General features: G+C 37.5%; 1 protein-coding gene across 1 annotated transcript in view; it reads right to left on the bottom strand.

Moving 5' to 3' along the window:
• Window positions 1–18,299, bottom strand: part of ntrk2a (neurotrophic tyrosine kinase, receptor, type 2a) — a 227,657-nt gene that overhangs the window by 111,675 nt on the left and 97,683 nt on the right. The window contains exon 12 of the mRNA XM_048595207.1: window positions 805–993. Coding sequence (XP_048451164.1) covers window positions 805–993 — 189 coding nt within the window. The remainder of the gene's footprint in view (window positions 1–804; window positions 994–18,299) is intronic.

Here is an 18,299-nt window from a genome sequence, read left to right on the forward strand (position 1 = left end):
CTAATAGATGGTCCTAGTTTGATTATCTAAAGTTACTGTGGTTTCAGGCATTGTGCCACTTCCAATTATGTTAAAGTTGCAGTCTATTCAATCATTTCCAAATAAGGTTTAGACATTTTTATACACAGTTCCATTTAGAAAATCAACAATGCAAGCACAACTTATGCTCAAAATTGCACTCATTTTTCTTTTCTGCCTAAACTGACCTGCATGTTGCTGAACATAAAACCTTGGCGAAATCAATGAAATTGGGCAGCATTTTAGAATATTTCTCAAATGTTTTCTTGAAAAAAAAGCTTATGTTTAGGAATGATCACTTGATGCAGTTTATTAAAACAGCTCAAAATGGGCATAATATGAAAAAAAAATTTTGATTGGTGTGACTAGTTCAGCACCTGTAAGTAAGCTAATCTTAAAATAATGGGAAATTACTTTATAGTTTTTCCAAGAGCCATTGAGTAGTTATACCACTATTCAGAAATCAGTTACTTAGCAAGTAAATAACTTGTACAGTCAAAAATCTTTTGAAACATGTCTGTTGGTATCCTTTCACTTGAATGAACTAACTTAATTTTCAGAGCCTCCTTGAAGGATTGCAAACAAGTGAAATTAATGGAACTTTGTAATGGCGATTGACATGACTTTGAGGATAATGTACTTTGTGTTTAAATGTTTTGCTATCCGTTATGCTTGTTTTGATGATGTCAGGTGTATTCCACTGAAAAAGCAACGTAACCTGGTGCATGCATACACAATGGCTTACAATATTCACACTTTGCAATGTGTTGATAATGAAATACTCACAAGTGTCAGGTTTGAGTAAACCATGAGAATTCCTGAAGTACTGCGGGTTTTCAATCACAGGAATCTTTGTCATCCCAATGATAACTGCATCGGGTCCACCTTCTGAGGAGGATGGAGTGTTGCTGCCATTCGTTACATGATGTAATGGACTGGCTGAATCATCATCAGTGCTGATTACTGAAGAAGGACCTAGAAGTAGTTTACATTCATCAAACCTATATATATAACAATGCAAGTACTTCAATAGCAGAACTAATGACAAAAAAGGTCAGATCACTAGTCTGTAATTTTTTGAAGGAAATAAGTAGATTTTATTTGGTGAATATCTGTACTTATTGAAATGCTGCATCTAAATGCTGGAGAATGAGATATTAATTAAATTTCTGGAGCAATACAATATCAGTCCTCAAAGATTAAGCTTCAACTTTTTCCACCTAGTGAAAGAACACTGATATTTGTAATAAACGCATTCCTTTAATATTAGTATTACTATTAATATTGCACAATCCAATTTAACTGCCCTACATGCCAACAAACATCATGCAGAAACAGTTTCAAAAAAGCTGCCACAGACACAAAACAACTGGCAACTCAAAAAGAAGTGCAAAGCGAAGCAAATGAAGTATCCATAAGCTTTATAATGCGAATTTTCATTTTTGTTACAGTGCTTTCAGAATTTTTAATATTGTTTTGGATCACATGGCAGAATTTAGTATGTTGGTCTGCAAAATATAATAGTTTTGCTGTTGACATATGAAAAGTAAATACGAGAGTGCATTGAAAAATGAGCTTGTCTTGATCAAAGATCCAGGAACATCCAATATTTCATTGGTTGCCTTTTTAATATACATGGATTAAAAAGAGGAACATAAAAATATATTGTTGCTCTAAATTTCGATATTTCAAAGGAGAGATATGAGCATAATTCATTTCATAAAGTTTGACAGATGACATTTCTGGAAATATAGATTTTTGACATTTTGTAATGTGAGTTACAGCCTTCTTACTTTTGAAACCAAAACTAATGGTGAGTGAAATGCATTCAATGCTCAATTGAATCTGCGAACAATACCAAATCATCCACAAAAAAAGCATTCATTTGAAAAGTGCTCAGAAATGATGCTCCAAGACTTTTTTTTATAATAACATTGATGCAGAAATTGACCAGGATCAGTTGGAGTGAACAATTTTGCCTTGCATTTCTGTTCAGAGAAATAAATTCAAAAGCCTCTGCCTTGCCCTTATAAAGATCTTATAACTGTAAACCAACCAGCTCTTTTTCCAAGGCATGGTCACATAGTCTTGAGAATCATTGAGAAAATTCATTTTTGGATTTATTGCACAAGGAATGTTAATAATATTTCATAAAACTGGTCATAAAAAGACAATGGTTTTGGCAGTTATGAACCATAATGATTCTGAGGGGGTAAACTCTCAACTTCCCCTGAAGAGCATCCCCACTACACTAATTCTGCAACTTCCAAACACACTGATGACACACTGTGTTGTCTCGTTATTCCTTTGCAGACTGTTTGTAAGCTCTTCACAAATCACTTTCCTATCTATACTTATGATATCAGCAAATTTAGCTCCAAGCACCTTGTCCCTTCATCCAAGACATTAACATAGATTGTAAATAGTTGAAACCCAGCACCAATACCAGTGACATTCTGCTAATCACAGGTTGATAACCAGAAAATAACCTAGTTAACACAACTCTCTGTATCCTTTTGGCTAACTAAACTTCAATGCATGCTAATACATTATCCAAGTACCATGAACTCTTACCTTGCATTTCACCTTTTATTTTGCACTTTATCAAGTGCCCTTTGGAAATCCAAATGCATTATAATTACTGATTTGTCATGAGTCACTCTTTATTTTGTCAAAAAATTGTCATACGTTTGTCAGGCACAATTTCACTTTCACAAAGCCATGTTGACTCTGGCAGATTGTATGATGATTTTGAAAACATCCTACTATTACCTACTTAATAATGGATTCTAGCATTTTCCACGGTCAGATGTTAAGCCAACTGGGCTATTATTTCCTGCATTCCGTCTTCCTTCCTTGAGATTGCTTTAATTTCTTCCCCCTTTTTCCACCTCAATTTTCAACTAATCTTGGAATGAGCTTTGTGTCTTCCACAATGAAAACTGACAGAAAATATCTATTCCATGCTTCCACCATTTCCTTATTTATTGCAGAAAAAAAAGACATTTTGTCAAAACTTTGTATCTTGCACTTATCATGACAATTCAAAAGAGTTAGCACTACAAAGGAAAAACAATATATATACTATGTTAAAGGTGTTGATTCTCAATTGCAAAGTCCAATCCACTGGATGTGAACCATTAACTCTATTTCTCTCTCCACAAACACTGCCAGAGCAGCCGAATTTCTATAGCATTTTCTAATTTTATTTCAAATCTCCAGTATCTGTAGCGTTCTGTTTTTATAGTTCAATTGGTTTGAGGGTAATAATGATAATGGATAAAGATGGCCCAAGAACTAAATTTTATACTGGGGGAAGACTAAATTTATGACAGAGAGATATGATTTGGTTAATGTGGACTGAAAACAACTATCAAGGGTAAATCAATGTGAGTAGTTGGAAGCATTCAAGGAGAAAGTAAAGAGGATGCAGAACCAATATGCTCCTATAAAGAATTTGGATGGATTAGCTAATCTCCATTCAATTAAAGGTTATAGAACACCAAAGTGATATAAGGCACAAAAAAAGACAATGGCATTAACAAAAGCTCAATACTAGCAAAAGCTCAGAGCAGCACAAAAAAATGAAAGAGTGAAATGAAAGAGAGGCAAGCTAAGAGAGAACCTAATAAAATATTGGCAGGTAAAGTCAAGAAAAACCTAAAAATTATTTTATAAAAAGATCAAGAATAAAAGGGGTAATTAAAGGAAGATTAAGACAAATTAGACATTGTGGATGGAATTTTTTGCTCATCTGGTTCTTGCCTGCCAGCTGTCTCTTCCACAGAAGGCCTGCAAAACCACAGTAATCGAGCAGTGGTGAGGCCATTGCCAGGTCTTGCAGTGGAATCAAAACCCTTGGCTAGACATTCTCCTCAGCAAGAAGCCAATCAAAAACCAATCAGAGGCCACTCAGTGAAGTCATTGTTTAAGGCTAATGTGGAAAATTACAACATTTTTTTGTTGACATCAAGGTACTGACTTGTTTTTCATTCTCTCTGTATTTTCCTAATTTTCTTGCCATTGTTCACACCAGAAAATTCCAGCCTTTGTTTCCAAATTTGATTTGATGCTATTGGTTTTTCAAGACATTTTTTTGATCCTCTGTTCTGGTTGATGCTGGCTTATCAAGTGCTTGAGATTCAAATTTCTGGTAGGTGGTACTGGTTCTTTATGTCCTGACATTTTGGTAGGATATTACAGATGTCTGGTAGCCCAACAGTTATCACACTTACAAATGATCAGACTGGTGATGCACGATAGCTCCATGAGGGACAAATGCCCCAAGTTCAAAATATGTTTTGATCCTGTCTTTCCTCCTCTATCTATCTTGAACATCAGGTTGTACAATCCTGTTCAACTTCTCTGAAACCTTCAATTGGGAAGATGTTGCTTGTATATTATTGAGGAATTAACTAAGATTATTTTTGGCTTTTGATGGTTATAGAGAGTGCTAATTAGCAAACAACCGATTTCAAACACCTTAATGGCATTTAGAAAATGCAATTTTGAAAATCCATTAATCATAGTTTACCAAAAATGTATTACATTGATTACCTGGAATTGTCTAACATAAATCAAATGCTAATTTCTGAAAGATTGTACAAGTACTGTGTCATTCTGATTAAATGGGGTCGCTTAATTGTTTGTCAAAGTCAAAATGAGCAATCACTCTGTCACACAGTATTGATCTTCTGCACCAAAATGTCGCTCCACATTTTACTAGTTGCCAAGATCATTTTCCTTTCTCTCCTTTTTCTCTACTGACAGTAGGTTTCTTATCTCAGAGCCCTGTGATGCAGTTCTACAGGAGCAGCAGTTCTCTGATGCCTTCCCCAATTTGCCATCCCTTGCATGAGTCTAGACAGAATATCAGCATGCTATTTGAGTGTGACAAACACATGTGCCATCCTGATGTCATCTATTCCTTTCTGGAAGGATCCCTGAATATGATCAGGAGTTAATTCTTTTTCCTTCTACTGCCCAGTCAAAATAGCAGGTTCACTTCTACAGCTGAAGCATTGAAAAAAAATTGAAAGGCTAATCCTGTGTTTTCTGCTGGAAATGTGAGAGTGTGGACATTGCCCTAGCCCTTGCATTCACTACATTTCAAGAAGAATTTGTGTCTTCATATGTTCAAAGTAACCAGATTACAACTGTCAGAAACATAGCCACCATGAAATTCCCATTGCAACCTCCATTTTAGTCTCATTACAGGATATACAAGGAAATTTAGCTCAAAGCAACTTTCAAGAGTACAAGAAGATCTGACCTCATTTGGCACCTAAAGTTACGCAATTCAAAATTATATTTTTTTTAAAAAGCAGAGACAAACTATGGAATGGTATTTATCAAGAAAAATAAAAACCAAAGGTTCATCCTGCAGATGGAGCAGCTCATTATTAGAATAAGCTTTAGTAGCTTTCGTACAGATATTGTGGAATGACCCTAGGCTCAATTGGAAACAGTAGTGCAGCCGTAATTGGGCAGATACTGAACATGCCACCCCAATATGCACATTTGCTGAAAGCAAAAAGCTGTTAGAGCTCTGATGTGGTGTTGAATATAATGCACAGTCATGATCCTTGATATTATGTTGTGCTACATTGTATAAGCACTAAGCACATTTATACAGCATTATTTTATCTGTTTTCTTTGATGTTGGTTTATTTGCATAATTTAATTTCTTGTGAAATTATAGATCAAGTGATTATGTCTAGGTATGTTGCATAGTTCTAATTTAATACACAAGGTAATTCCAATATAATAATCTACTTAATGGTACCAAAGCCTCTACTATTTATAAATTCCACATTGCCTTAACTCTCAATCACCAACCCAATAAACCTACTTTTAGCCAGAAAACATCATTATTTTAAAAAATACACACTGTTTAGAAGAAAAGGCCAAGCTTCTCCTATTATGCAGACACAGTTTATTTCATGATCTCTGAAAGCAACAGTATAAGGCAGAACAACAGGAGTGCTGTTTCACCACAGTATTAGCCTATGGTAAGGAGGAACATCACACAAGAAGATTTAACTGCTAAAGTGTTGCACTAGTAATTCACTCACTTAGTAGTCATGAAGCATTTTAATGCAATTGCAGCAATTGGAAAGTTTTGTTTCCTCAAAAGTATTCATAAATTTCTAAAACTAAAATTATTAAATCACAAGCATCACAATTATTATTAAATCACAATTATTAAATCACATGAAGTCTTCGTGTTGCCTGCTTATTTCAAGAATTTCAGCATCCAGTCAGTGTTAACAATGCTGTTGATTGCCACTAATGGGGTGGATGGGAGGGCAAATGTTGAGTCACTGAGCAGTGTTGCTTGAAGAAGAGCTGCAATGTGGCTGCAGTTGGTATTGGGAGTTCTTTCAGAAGTAACTTGTGAAGAAGGACAGGAGATGAAAGAGTGCGTGTTTCAAGACTTCAAAGGTTGCACTCGAGGCATTGGCCAAGAAGGTGAACCAGGGACAACATGCCCTGCAATTGTGGGAGACCTGGAGGCCCTCCAGACACACAACCAAAGGGCAGTGGAAGCAGATAGCTATGTTGGTGAATGACATGAATCAAGCCCGGAGGAACTGTATGCAGTGTTGCCATAAGTCCACATACAAGTGGTCAAGGTCAATGAATACATCTTCAAATGTCAAATCCTGCCAAATGCACCACTCAGCTGCACTACTGTTCAATTCACCATACTCTTATTACTCACCTACCCACAATCTTAGCCAATCAGCAGACTTGCTTAACCCTCATAGTCACATGTTGCAAATCTCACATCTACATCTCAAAGCTTGTATATACTTCCAGCTTTTCACTCAAGCAGATTTTATCACACTCTCTGAAATACTTCCTTCTCTCTTACAGGACATGATTGTGCAAAAATGGAGGCAACAGCTGGAGGACAGGCACAGCTTATCCCATACGAAGTGGCAATGGTTCACCCTCCCTGCCACAATATTTCCAAAGATGAACGGCAACTTTCAGATTAATTTCTGAGGGCAACTGTTTCATGTAGAAGCCTGGCAACCAGCACAAAATCCTTTAGTAACTTCCACATCACTTTCTGTCGATTACTGCAATTTGAAACAACACAAACCATCAAATACTTGTAGAATTGGAGTAACAACCAGAGGAAACCAACCAGCAACTAATCTACAAATAGCTGTTGATCTTTTTAAATAGTGAAGGTGGGAGTTCCTTCTTCGAGTTGAACATGCATTTGACCGTCTGTAGTTAGATGGAGCTCTGGGGACCAAGATGGCACTACTGGTATCAAATCAGTGTTGCAAGCTCAATTGCATATTTCTGGCAGGCATTAAATGCATGTAGATTACTTTCAGTTTGATTCATTCCGAAATTCTGCACACAGAGTGAATGTGATTTTGGAGTTCTAAGGGCATATCTGACAACCAAAAAATTGGGTACAAGAGGTTGCAGTTTATTGCCCCAAATTCCACTACAGTGTTGCTTTACAGCCCAGTCAAGCTTTAAAATAGGGCACTGTGATTTTAATTATCCACTTTCCAGTTTAACATGAATGTACTTATAAAATACTCAAGCTTATGAAATCATCCAGTAGCTGTAAAACTGTCGATGGGCACTATTTGATGGATGTTTGTGCTAAAAGGCAATCACAGGTCATGGACCCTATATGTTATCATAAAATAATGGATGGAACAGTGGTGCACGAGTTACCAGCAAGTGGAAAACAAAACACATTGAAAATACAATAGCCCAAATGACAGGTTACTAGTAGCGGAAGGAATGGCCACTGACATTCTAATAGTAGCTATCCAATTATATTTTCACTTTTATTTTTTCTTACCAATTTCCTTCCTGCCTCCCCACTCATAAAGGGCTTAACACTTAACTCGGGTGCAGCTCATTGCTATCTCTGCTACCCCACCAAGTTGTGATTAATTCTTGCATAAATCATTACTGTGAGAATCAAAGGGCAAGGAATTCAAGCCAACTCTAACCTGCCTCATTGATGACTTCTGTCCATGATTGTAGGTGACAGAAAAATCATCTATTTGCAGGTTTGCTGAATTTATTTCCATGTTAAAATATTCTTATTATATGGAAGATGGCAATACTTTTTATTATATCATTTTATGATGTAAAAAAGAAATATGACGCAATGCTGACAGTAATTTTTTTTTACATTATAATGCATTATGACATTTCTGACAATTGCATGTCACCAGTTATACACTGCTGGTCATTATGAGGATCAATTAGCTTTGGAGGACAGATCTCTATGATGAATCGCTGTATCCAAAACTTATCTATAATACAATACAACATCTAATAATGACATTTGAAGGTGCTGAAACATTTTACACTTGCCTTCCATAATTTCCCTGACTCCTTGTCAGGTTTAGACCATAAAACAATGAGACGTAGGAGGAGAAGCAGACCATTCAGCCCATGAAGTCTGCATCACCATTCAATGAGATCATAGCCTTAAAATCCACTTTCCTGTCTTTTCCTCAGAACCCTTGATCTACTTACTAATTAAAGATCAGTCTATCTCAGCCTTGAATATACATCACAACACAGCCTCCATCACTTTCTGCAATAAAGAATTCCACAGATTCTCTATCCTCTGGGAGAAGAAATTCCTCCTCTCTTCTGTTTCAATAAGGTCAGCTTTCATCCTTCTAAATTCCAACGAGTACAGGCCACACCAAATCAAACTCTCCTCATAAGACAATCCTTCATACTGGTATTAGCTCAGTGAACCTTCTCTGGGTGGCTCCAATGCCAGTACATCTTTCCTTAGATAAGGGACCTAAAACTGTTCACAGTATTCCAGTTGTGGTCTTACTAGTATTAAGGCAAATGGCTACAGATGCTGGAAATCTGAAACAAACACAGAAAATGCAAGAGAAGCTCAGATGATCTGACAGGATCTGTAGAGAGAATGGAGGTAACGTTTTGAGTTCAGCATGACTCTTTTTCAGAACTGAGTTTCTCTGGCATTGTTTTTTGTGGTCTGCCTGGTGCCTTGTATAGTTTTAGCAAAACCTCCCTAGATTTATCACTCATTCCCTTTGAAATAAAGGCAAATATAATATTTACTTTCTCTATTCCCATTGATCTTGGATGCAAGTTTTTTTGTGATTCATGCACAAAGACTAACAAATCCCTCTGTTTCAGCAGTCTGTCTCAATTTAAACAATATTCAGCCCCTTTATTCTTCCTGTCAAAGCGCAGAACCTCACATTTCCCACATTATACTCTGTCAAGTTTTAGCCTACTTGCTTAACCTGTCTATATACCTCTATAGACTCTGTGTTGTCCTCACCACTTGCCTCACCATCTAGTTTTAAGAGATTAGCAAACTTGACTAAAGTACATTCGCTTCCCTCATTAGGGTCATTGATATGTTGTAACCATTTGTGACCCCAGCACCGATCCCTGTGGTACTCCACAACTTAAGCAGTTCCATCCTGAAAATGCTCCCCTTATCTCAACTCTCTTTCTTATATTTGTTAGCCAATTCTGTTATTCATGCTAATATACTACCTCCAACAATGTGAGCTCTTAAGTTATCAAATAGTCTAACGTGTGATATCTTATTGAATGACTTCTGAAAATCCAAATATATCATATCAACTGCTTCCCACTTATCTATCCTGCTTGTTACCTTCTTAAAGAATTCTAATAAATTTGTCAGGCATGATTTCCTTTCATGAAGCCATGTTGATTCTGTTTGATCTTTTGACATCTTTTATATTACATCTTTTATAATGACTCTAATATTTTCCCAATAACAGATGCTTTGTCTCTTTCCTTTTTTAAATAAAGTATCATATTAGGACTTTTTCAGAATCTAAGGATTTAATATCCCAGGATGCATCCGTCAGGTACAGGGGACTTATTGGTCTTTAGCCCCATTAGTTTTCAGTACTTTTTCTCTCATATAGTTATTGTAGATTTTTTATTCATTCATGGGACATGTGTCACTAGCTAACCAGAGTTATTGTCCGTCCCTGGTTCCCCTTGAGAAGGTGGTGTTTAGCTGCCTCCTTAAATTGCCGTGGTCCTCTCCCCCTTTCGTCTCTTGATTATTTAGTATTTGTAGAATGCTATTATTGTCTTTTACTGCAAAGACAGATGCAAAGTACTTGTTCAACTCCTCTGCCATTTTCTGGTTACCCATTATTATTTCTCCATGTTCATTCTCATTCTGTGTACAAAATGATCAGAGTTATAGATAGAGTGGACAACCAGAGAATTTTTCCTAGGGTGGAGGTAGCTATTATGAGGGGGCATAGTTTTAAAGTGAGTGGAGGTAGATACAGGAGAGACGTCAGAGGTAGGTTCTTTACTCAGAGAGTGGTAGGGGTGTGGAATGCATTGCCGGAGAGGGTAGTGGAGTCAGCCTCATTAGGGGCATTTAAGCGGCTATTAGATAGGCATATGGATGATAGTATCAGGCAGGGGTGGAGGTTAGATAGACTTTAGGATTAGGGTAAAAGTTCGGCACAACATCGTGGGCCGAAGGGCCTGTGCTGTGCTGTACAGTTCTATGTTCTATGTTCTTCAAAGTTTGTCATCTCCCTCTTCTTTTTTTTTTGGTCATCTTCTGTTGGTTAACAAAAAGTCTTACCAGTCCTCTGGCATACCACTAATATTTGACAAATTCTTTCAATCTAATGATAGCTTTAACTTCCCTGGTTAACCATTGTTGACTTACATCCTTCCTAGAATCCCTCTTTCTCACTGAGATATGCCATTGCTATGAGCTATGAACTATTTTCTTAAAGGTCTGCCATTGTTCGTCAAGTGTCTTTGCTGCTAAACTCCTTTCCTAGTCCATTTCAGCCAACTGTGCCCTCATTTCTTTGTAATTACCCTTATTTATGCTTGGTACAGTTGCTTCCAACCCGAGTTCTTTCCTTTTAAACTGAATGTTAAATTCTACCATGTTATGGTCACTGCTTCCTTGGGGATCTTTCACTCAGATCATTTATTAAATTTGCCACATTTCACATCACTGCATCTAAAATATTCTGATCCTTGTCTGAATCCAAACCATTGTTCCAGGCAACTATCACAAATACACCCTCGGAATTCTCTCTCATGGCTACCTTTGTAACTTTGATTTTCCCAATCTACATTAAGATTGAAATCACCCATGATTAATGCACTGCCTTTGTTACACGCCCTCATTAATTCTGGATTTATTCTTTATCCCACCATACAATCACTGTTAGGCAGCCTATAGAGTATTGCTACCAGAGTTTCTATCTTTTTATATGTACCCATGTACCTTCAGAAGTTTTTTTGTACCCCTCCCAATATATGTACTGTTAAGGGCTATTTATGGTTGGCTGCACACTTAGGACTTACAGCATCAAAAGTAGGAATCCCAGAAAGCCTCAGCAGTGGTGCATATTTCTACCACTGGTGAGCGCAAGATGGCATGAGAGAAGTATCATGATACATGATACAAATACACTGAGGTCAGAAGCAGAGGATTGCATGAGATAACTCATTAAAATTCGCAGAGGAAAAACCTCCATGAAACTCCCTGAAATTGACACTTCGCTGAATTTTGGTCAAATTCAGCTCAATGTTACAAGTCAACTTGCCATTTGTGTGTTTAAGCAACTGTTTTTTCTGCTGATGAAGATAGATCCATGGGACACTGAAGATGTAAAACCCTTGTGTGGGTCTCTCCCTCTCTTTCCAGCCAACTTGCAAGTTTTGAACCTTGTCTGCTAATTCTGATCATCCAGGTGCCACGTACAGAAGGCTTTAAAAGAACAAACCAGAAGCTAAAGTCTCCAGAAGAGCAGATAAATTGTCCGGCTACATCTTTAGACTGCCTCAGCAATTACCAAAAGTTGGCAAATGTGACCCACCCAATACCCCTGACCTACCTCATTCTGTGATTTCTTGGGGCCTCCTGCAGGTCCTGGCTATGCCCACTGCTGAGCTCTGGAGTAAATTGGTTATTTTTCTTAGATGGAGATTAATTAAACGTGTTCAAGTTATGGAGAATTTGTTTTCAGCAGTAGGGGCATCGGTAACCAGATGAAACAAATCCTTGAAGAAGAGTCATACCGGACTTAAAACATTAATACTATTTCTCTCTCCACAGATGCAGCCAGCTGAGTTTCTCCAAAATTCTGTGCCTTTGTTTCAGATTTCCAGCATCTGCAGTATTTTGCCTTTATTTGACACAGATTTAAGATTACTTTTAAGGTAATATTTGGTGTAATTGGTAAAAGAATCAAAGCTGATATGGAACAGGCTACCTCACAGTGTGGCAGAAGTAGATTTAAAAACATCTGAAAGGGAACTGGGTAAATACCTGAAGTGAAAACATTTGCAGGGTAAAGAACAGTTGGATAGGCCAGATGCAGTCGACCTAACGGTCTCCTTCTTTTCTGTATAATTCTATCATTCTACCTTTTTCTTTAAAATACAAGTAGATAAGTTGGGCATACTTATGTCACCTTGACTATTTACAATGATTTAAACAGGTAATAAAGTCAATTGTATATTTTAGATCTCTTCCATATTTTACTTCCATTGAAGTGAACAGAAATACAAATCATGAAAGATGTAAAATTGGCTGTCAGCTCACAAATACCTGGTTACACTGGTCAAAAAGTATCCCATTGTGAGTTAATGTTATAGCAACACATGCGAATATTGGAGTTGTAGAACCTTTCCTTTGGATAATACTACTGAATGATTAGGAGGTCAGTTCATATTTCGGTGAAGCTGATCTTAACCACAACAACCTTTAATTTTGGATGATGAATTAGAGACTATTCAGATAGAATGCCTTTCATATGCCATTATGTTTGAAATGTTGGTGGGGTGAGGTTATAAGACAGTCTTGGAGAGGGTAAAGAGGAGCTGGCTTACACTCACACAGTCCGTTATTCCAGGACTATGACAGGAAGTCAAATCTATCATAGATACCTCTATTGCACCAATGTCATTAAATTTTGTTTTCATTTTTTTCTGTGGAGATCTGACTGGATTTGAAAATGAGACATTTAATTAATGGCTTCTGCATGCTGTTGCCTTCAGTTGTCTGGAAGTAGGCAGTGATAACAAAACACACAACATTGGAAAATTAATTACAGGGGTTAGCTCTGTTGGATATAATTACGTATATTTTGTAAAGCTATTCCATTCATAGTTATACAAAAGAAGAAAAGATGGACATAGGCTAGTCAGAAGAATATAACATTAGAAGGCAATATGGGGCTTGAAGAGAACTGAGAGTTAGGATGCAACAAATTCATGGAAGAAACCATGGACAAGAATTTTAAAATTAATACATCAGAGAGCCCTGACCACAATGCCTTTTCTATTAGTTTACATTAAAATTTCACTATTACATTTGATTGAACAAATGCCTCAAACTCTTGTTATGAATTTTTGTCCAACATTTATTGTTATAATATTGTTTTCCTTCTGTTTGAACCATAAAGCCGATCTGTTTTTTCTGATTTTTTTTTGTTGTATGTACTTTCCTTCTTAAAATGTTATGCATTCAAACCAACTAATGCAGAATTTGAATATTTGCCAAAAGCAAATCAGTAAACAGCTTTGCACAAGGCCCTGAAGCTGTTTTGATGTGAACCAAGAGACTTAAGGCAAGCTGCAAAGCACATGGACTAGTGGATACTGTTTAATCTTAAAAATAATTCTAAAAGGACAGTGATAAAATATTCCCCCAAAGGATGAAATGTTATTGAAATCTGGCCTCTGGGAAGCATGAAAGTCAAACTTGGCCATTGCTGACCAAGCAGGGAGTAGCAGTCTTAGGTAAAATTGCCTTAAAGCTGAGACATGACAAAAACTGCAATATATTCTTTATGAGTATAATCTTAGCATTTTATTTGTTTGAATATCCTACACTTAAGGGGTGAGTTATTTCACACTTTTAAGTAAATTGGAACACTTTACATTCATTTCTTAGTATTGTTACTTTACAATTCTTTCTAGGTGTACTGACATAGAGACATTTGTTTCTAGTTGAATTGACAACTTAAATAATTTTATACTTCATAATATTGTAACCATTACTACAATATAATCCAGGACTTAAGCATGACAAAAGATTGAGTGATCCTTATGAAAGTTGTAGATTCATACTTTACACGTGAGGAGTCGAAGCATCTCTAGAATTCTAAAATGCGGAATTCTAAGCACTGTGAGTGGTTAACTCAGTGGAGTTTATTCTGCCACAACATACCTAGGAAATACCATTTATTATGAGTTCCTTTCAACCCCATGTACTCCCGGGAGGGAGGACACTTAATTTTAACCAAATCTACAGCTAGTAAGACTAACTTAAAATTATTCCTAGTTGAAGATTGAGGCTCACAATAAATAAACTTCCTTGTCAAGAGGGTAAAGGCAGTAGAATTATAGTTATTGGAACAAAACGTCTATAAATGACATTGCAGAAAAATCAGCACCAACTGTTAAATGTCTTATTGGTGACTAAGTGGAAAATTTCAACATTGAAGATGGGTGGGAGAGTGATTGGTGAGGCAGAGTGGGGTGTTAATTGCATTAAAATCCAAAAACCAACACCGGTCACAAAATTTACCCCATTCTAGTTGAACCAGATTAGTTGGGTGTGGTGAAGAAGTAACCAACTTTTGTAAAAGCAGGACAGTAGTTTAACCATATTAATGAGGGAGTGTCTCACAGATTTTAACAGCTAGGTGAATTTGGCCGCAGGAGGTTGGGATTTTCATGCTCGTGTAAATGTGGCATTTGAACGAAGGTGAGAATCACACATGCAAATAGGTGAACATATTTTTCAACACTGCTGTGAGCCAGGAGGAGCAGGAGCTTTCATGCAGTCAATGCCCAAATGAAACAAGGCCTGAACAAAATCCAAGTTTGGGCTGTCAGGTAGCAATAACATTCATGCCACACAAGTGCCAGGCAATGACCATCTCCAAGAAGACAAAAGCTAACCATCATCCCTTGATGTAAAACACCATTATCATTGTAAAATTCCCACTGTCAGCATCCTGGGTTTACTATGGACCAGAAACTGACTTAGTCATATAAATACTGTGGCTGCAAGAGCATGTTAGAGGCTACAAATCGTGCAGTGGATAACTTACCCGGTCACCCCCAGAGTCTGTTCACCATCTATGAGGCACAAGTCAGGATTGTGATGAAATGCTCCCACTTGCATGAATGAGTTCAGCTCCAATAATACTCAAGACGTTTGACACCATCCAGGACAAGGAATCATAGAGTCCCAACAGTGTGGAAGCAGGCTATTCAGCCCATCGGGTCCACACCAGTCCTCCGAACTGCATACCACCCAAACTCAGCCCCCTACCCTATCTCTGTAACCCTGCATTTCCCATGGCTAATCCACATAGTCTGCACATCCCTGGACACTATGGGCGGATCCACCTAACCTGCACATCTTTGTATTGTGGAAGGAAACCAGGGCACCCAGAGGAAACCTACACAGACGCGAGGAGAATGTGCAAACTCCATATAGACAGTTGCCCAAGGGTGGAATCAAACCTGGGTCCCTGGCACTGTGAGGTAGCAGTGCTAACCACTGAGCCACCATGCCACACCTGCTTCATTGGCACCACATCCACAAACATTTGCTCCAACTACCATAGATGTTCAGTTCAAGCAGTGCCTACCATCTACAAGATACACTGTAGAAATTCACCAAGGCTACTTATATAGCATCTTCTAAACCCATGACCACTACCAACTAGAAGGGAAAAGGCAGTAAATACACATGAGCACTACAACCTGCAAGTTCCCCTCCAAGCTGCTCACTACCGTGATTTGAAAATACATCACCATCCCTTTGATGTTGCTGGATCAAAATCCTGCAATTCCCTCCTGAATTGCATTTTAAAAGTTTTCTTCATGGGTTATGGATGTCTCTATCTCCCCATGATGGAAATATCTACAGGAAATGTATAGCAGCAGTTTAAGGCACCAGCATTTTCTCAATGGCAACTAAGGATAGGCCATAATTGCTGACCTATCCAGCAACACTACATCCCAGAAGTGAATTAAAAAAGGGGCACTTTGTCAGTGTCATTCAAGATGATTAGCAGTGAGCTGTCATTCTTCCTGTGATTGACCAGTCATACCACCAGCTCTTTCTCTCCTTCATACTATGATCAATTGATCTTCTCCCCCAGCATTTGATGCAGCCTAGTCAGATTGCCCAGCTGACCCACAAACCTTGCAATCTCTCTCTTCCTCCTTCTTATCTGGTCTTCCCAGCTGCGCCCCTCTACTGGACAAACAAGTTGAATCAAATTCATGTCATTAAACTCATCAGGACCTATGCATTCTTAAATTCTGGTACACTATTAGCCTTTTCAATTACATGTTATATCTGCATACTAACATTTCAAGACTCATGCACCAGAACATCTAAATCCTTCTGTATTTAGGAATTCTGCATTTTTTATTATTCCTGCCTAAGTCAAAAACTTTACATTTCCCCACATTTCATTCCATCTGCCAGATTTCTGCCCATTTTCCCAAGCTATATATATTATTCTACAATTTCCTTATGTCTTCTTCACACCATAGTTTCCTATCTATTATAATATCGTCTATGGATTTCACTATCATGTCTTCATTCCCTTAATCTAAGTCATTGGTGTAAATTATAAAAAAAATTTGACATCTCTATGTGATTGTATCAATACATCCTACCAATCAAATTTATGCTTACTCTCTATTTTCAGTGATCTAGCCAATCTTCTTTCTATACTAATATGTTATCCCTATACCGCAAGCTTTAAATTTCCTCAACTTTCTTTGATGCGGCACCTTATGAGATCCTCGGTGCATGTCACTTCATCAAAGAAGTCCAATTCACTTAAACATGATTTCACTCTGACAAAACCATGTTGACTCTTCCTAAATACCTTGCATTTTTCTAAATGCACAACATTAATCTATTTAATGATTTCATACATTTTATTTACTTCACTACCAATTGGTATTCTGTGATAAAATATACAAATAGAAAAGACCTTAACCACTAACCAAAGACTCACTGAACAGCCAGCTCCTTCCTCTGTAGTACAGCAGAACCAATTTCAGTCAGCTCCAATAAATCTAGCTCTGTCTCTGACTGTTTATTCTTTTTTTGCCTGCTCTTCTTGGGCAGTACTGATGACTTGTATAAGAGTCTTTGCTGAATACCTGTCTCTATGAGTCCTCTTCTTCCCTGCTCCTCTAATTAACTTAAACATTTATTCTTATATACTTAGTGTCATACTGCCACTACTGTTAGGGAGCATGTAAACTACTCCCATTAGTGACTTCTTTCTGCTGCTATTCTCATCTCCAAACAGATTCAAATCCTCATCTAAACCAAGGTAATCTTTAATTATTGCACAAATGCCACCTTAGATTAATAGGATTCTTTCTTCAGCTTTACCTAACTTCCTATTTTTCTGGGATGTCATACACTCCTCAATTTTCAGGAACCTGAAGTCATGTCTCCCTCATGGCTATCAGATCACTAATTATTTATTTCAATGCGCTTTATCAATTTATTTACTTTGTTATGAATACCATGTGTATTCAGACACAATGCCTTTAGCTTTGTTTTTGTCAGCGTTGTAACATTTTAGTTGTTGGTGTATTCTGAGATTTTTTTTTCTCTCCGTGCACCTTCCTGCCATTCGCTGACACTCATTTCCCCTTTCACTATTTTCCTCTCTTTACGTCATATCAATTACTACTACATTCTTTGTTGCTCCTCCAAATTAAATGTTTCCTATACCATGGAGCCATGGTCAGTTTCCTCATCCGCCCTGTAGCCCCCACTGTCATCCAAACAAGCTGAGAGAATCTTAAACCTATTGGACAATTGAAGAGGCTGACACTCCTGTACACCTGGCCTCAGGGTCCATTTATTTGCTTCATACCTGCTGTCCCTGAGCATTGACCAAATTAAAAGAAGCTATTTTCAGTCATGTCACTGCCTCCTGGTACAAAGAGTCCAGGTAACTTTACCCCTCCCTGATGCAGCGTCTGCGGTTTAACCTCTAGCTCATAAACTCTGAAATGAAGCTGCTCAAACCTCAAACACTTACTTCAGTCGTGTTTGCTCTGGATCATAACGGTATCCATGAATTCCCACATGCTGCAGCTTTGACACATCACCTAAACTTCCATCCTTATGATTTTTAATTAGACTATTTACTTATTAATGCTGCCTTTCGTATTATTAACTTCACTACCAATTGGTATTCTGT

The sequence above is a fragment of the Rhincodon typus genome, chromosome 3 (assembly GCF_021869965.1).
Source record: "Rhincodon typus isolate 14 chromosome 3, sRhiTyp1.1, whole genome shotgun sequence".
NCBI classification, from domain to species: Eukaryota; Metazoa; Chordata; class Chondrichthyes; order Orectolobiformes; family Rhincodontidae; genus Rhincodon; species Rhincodon typus.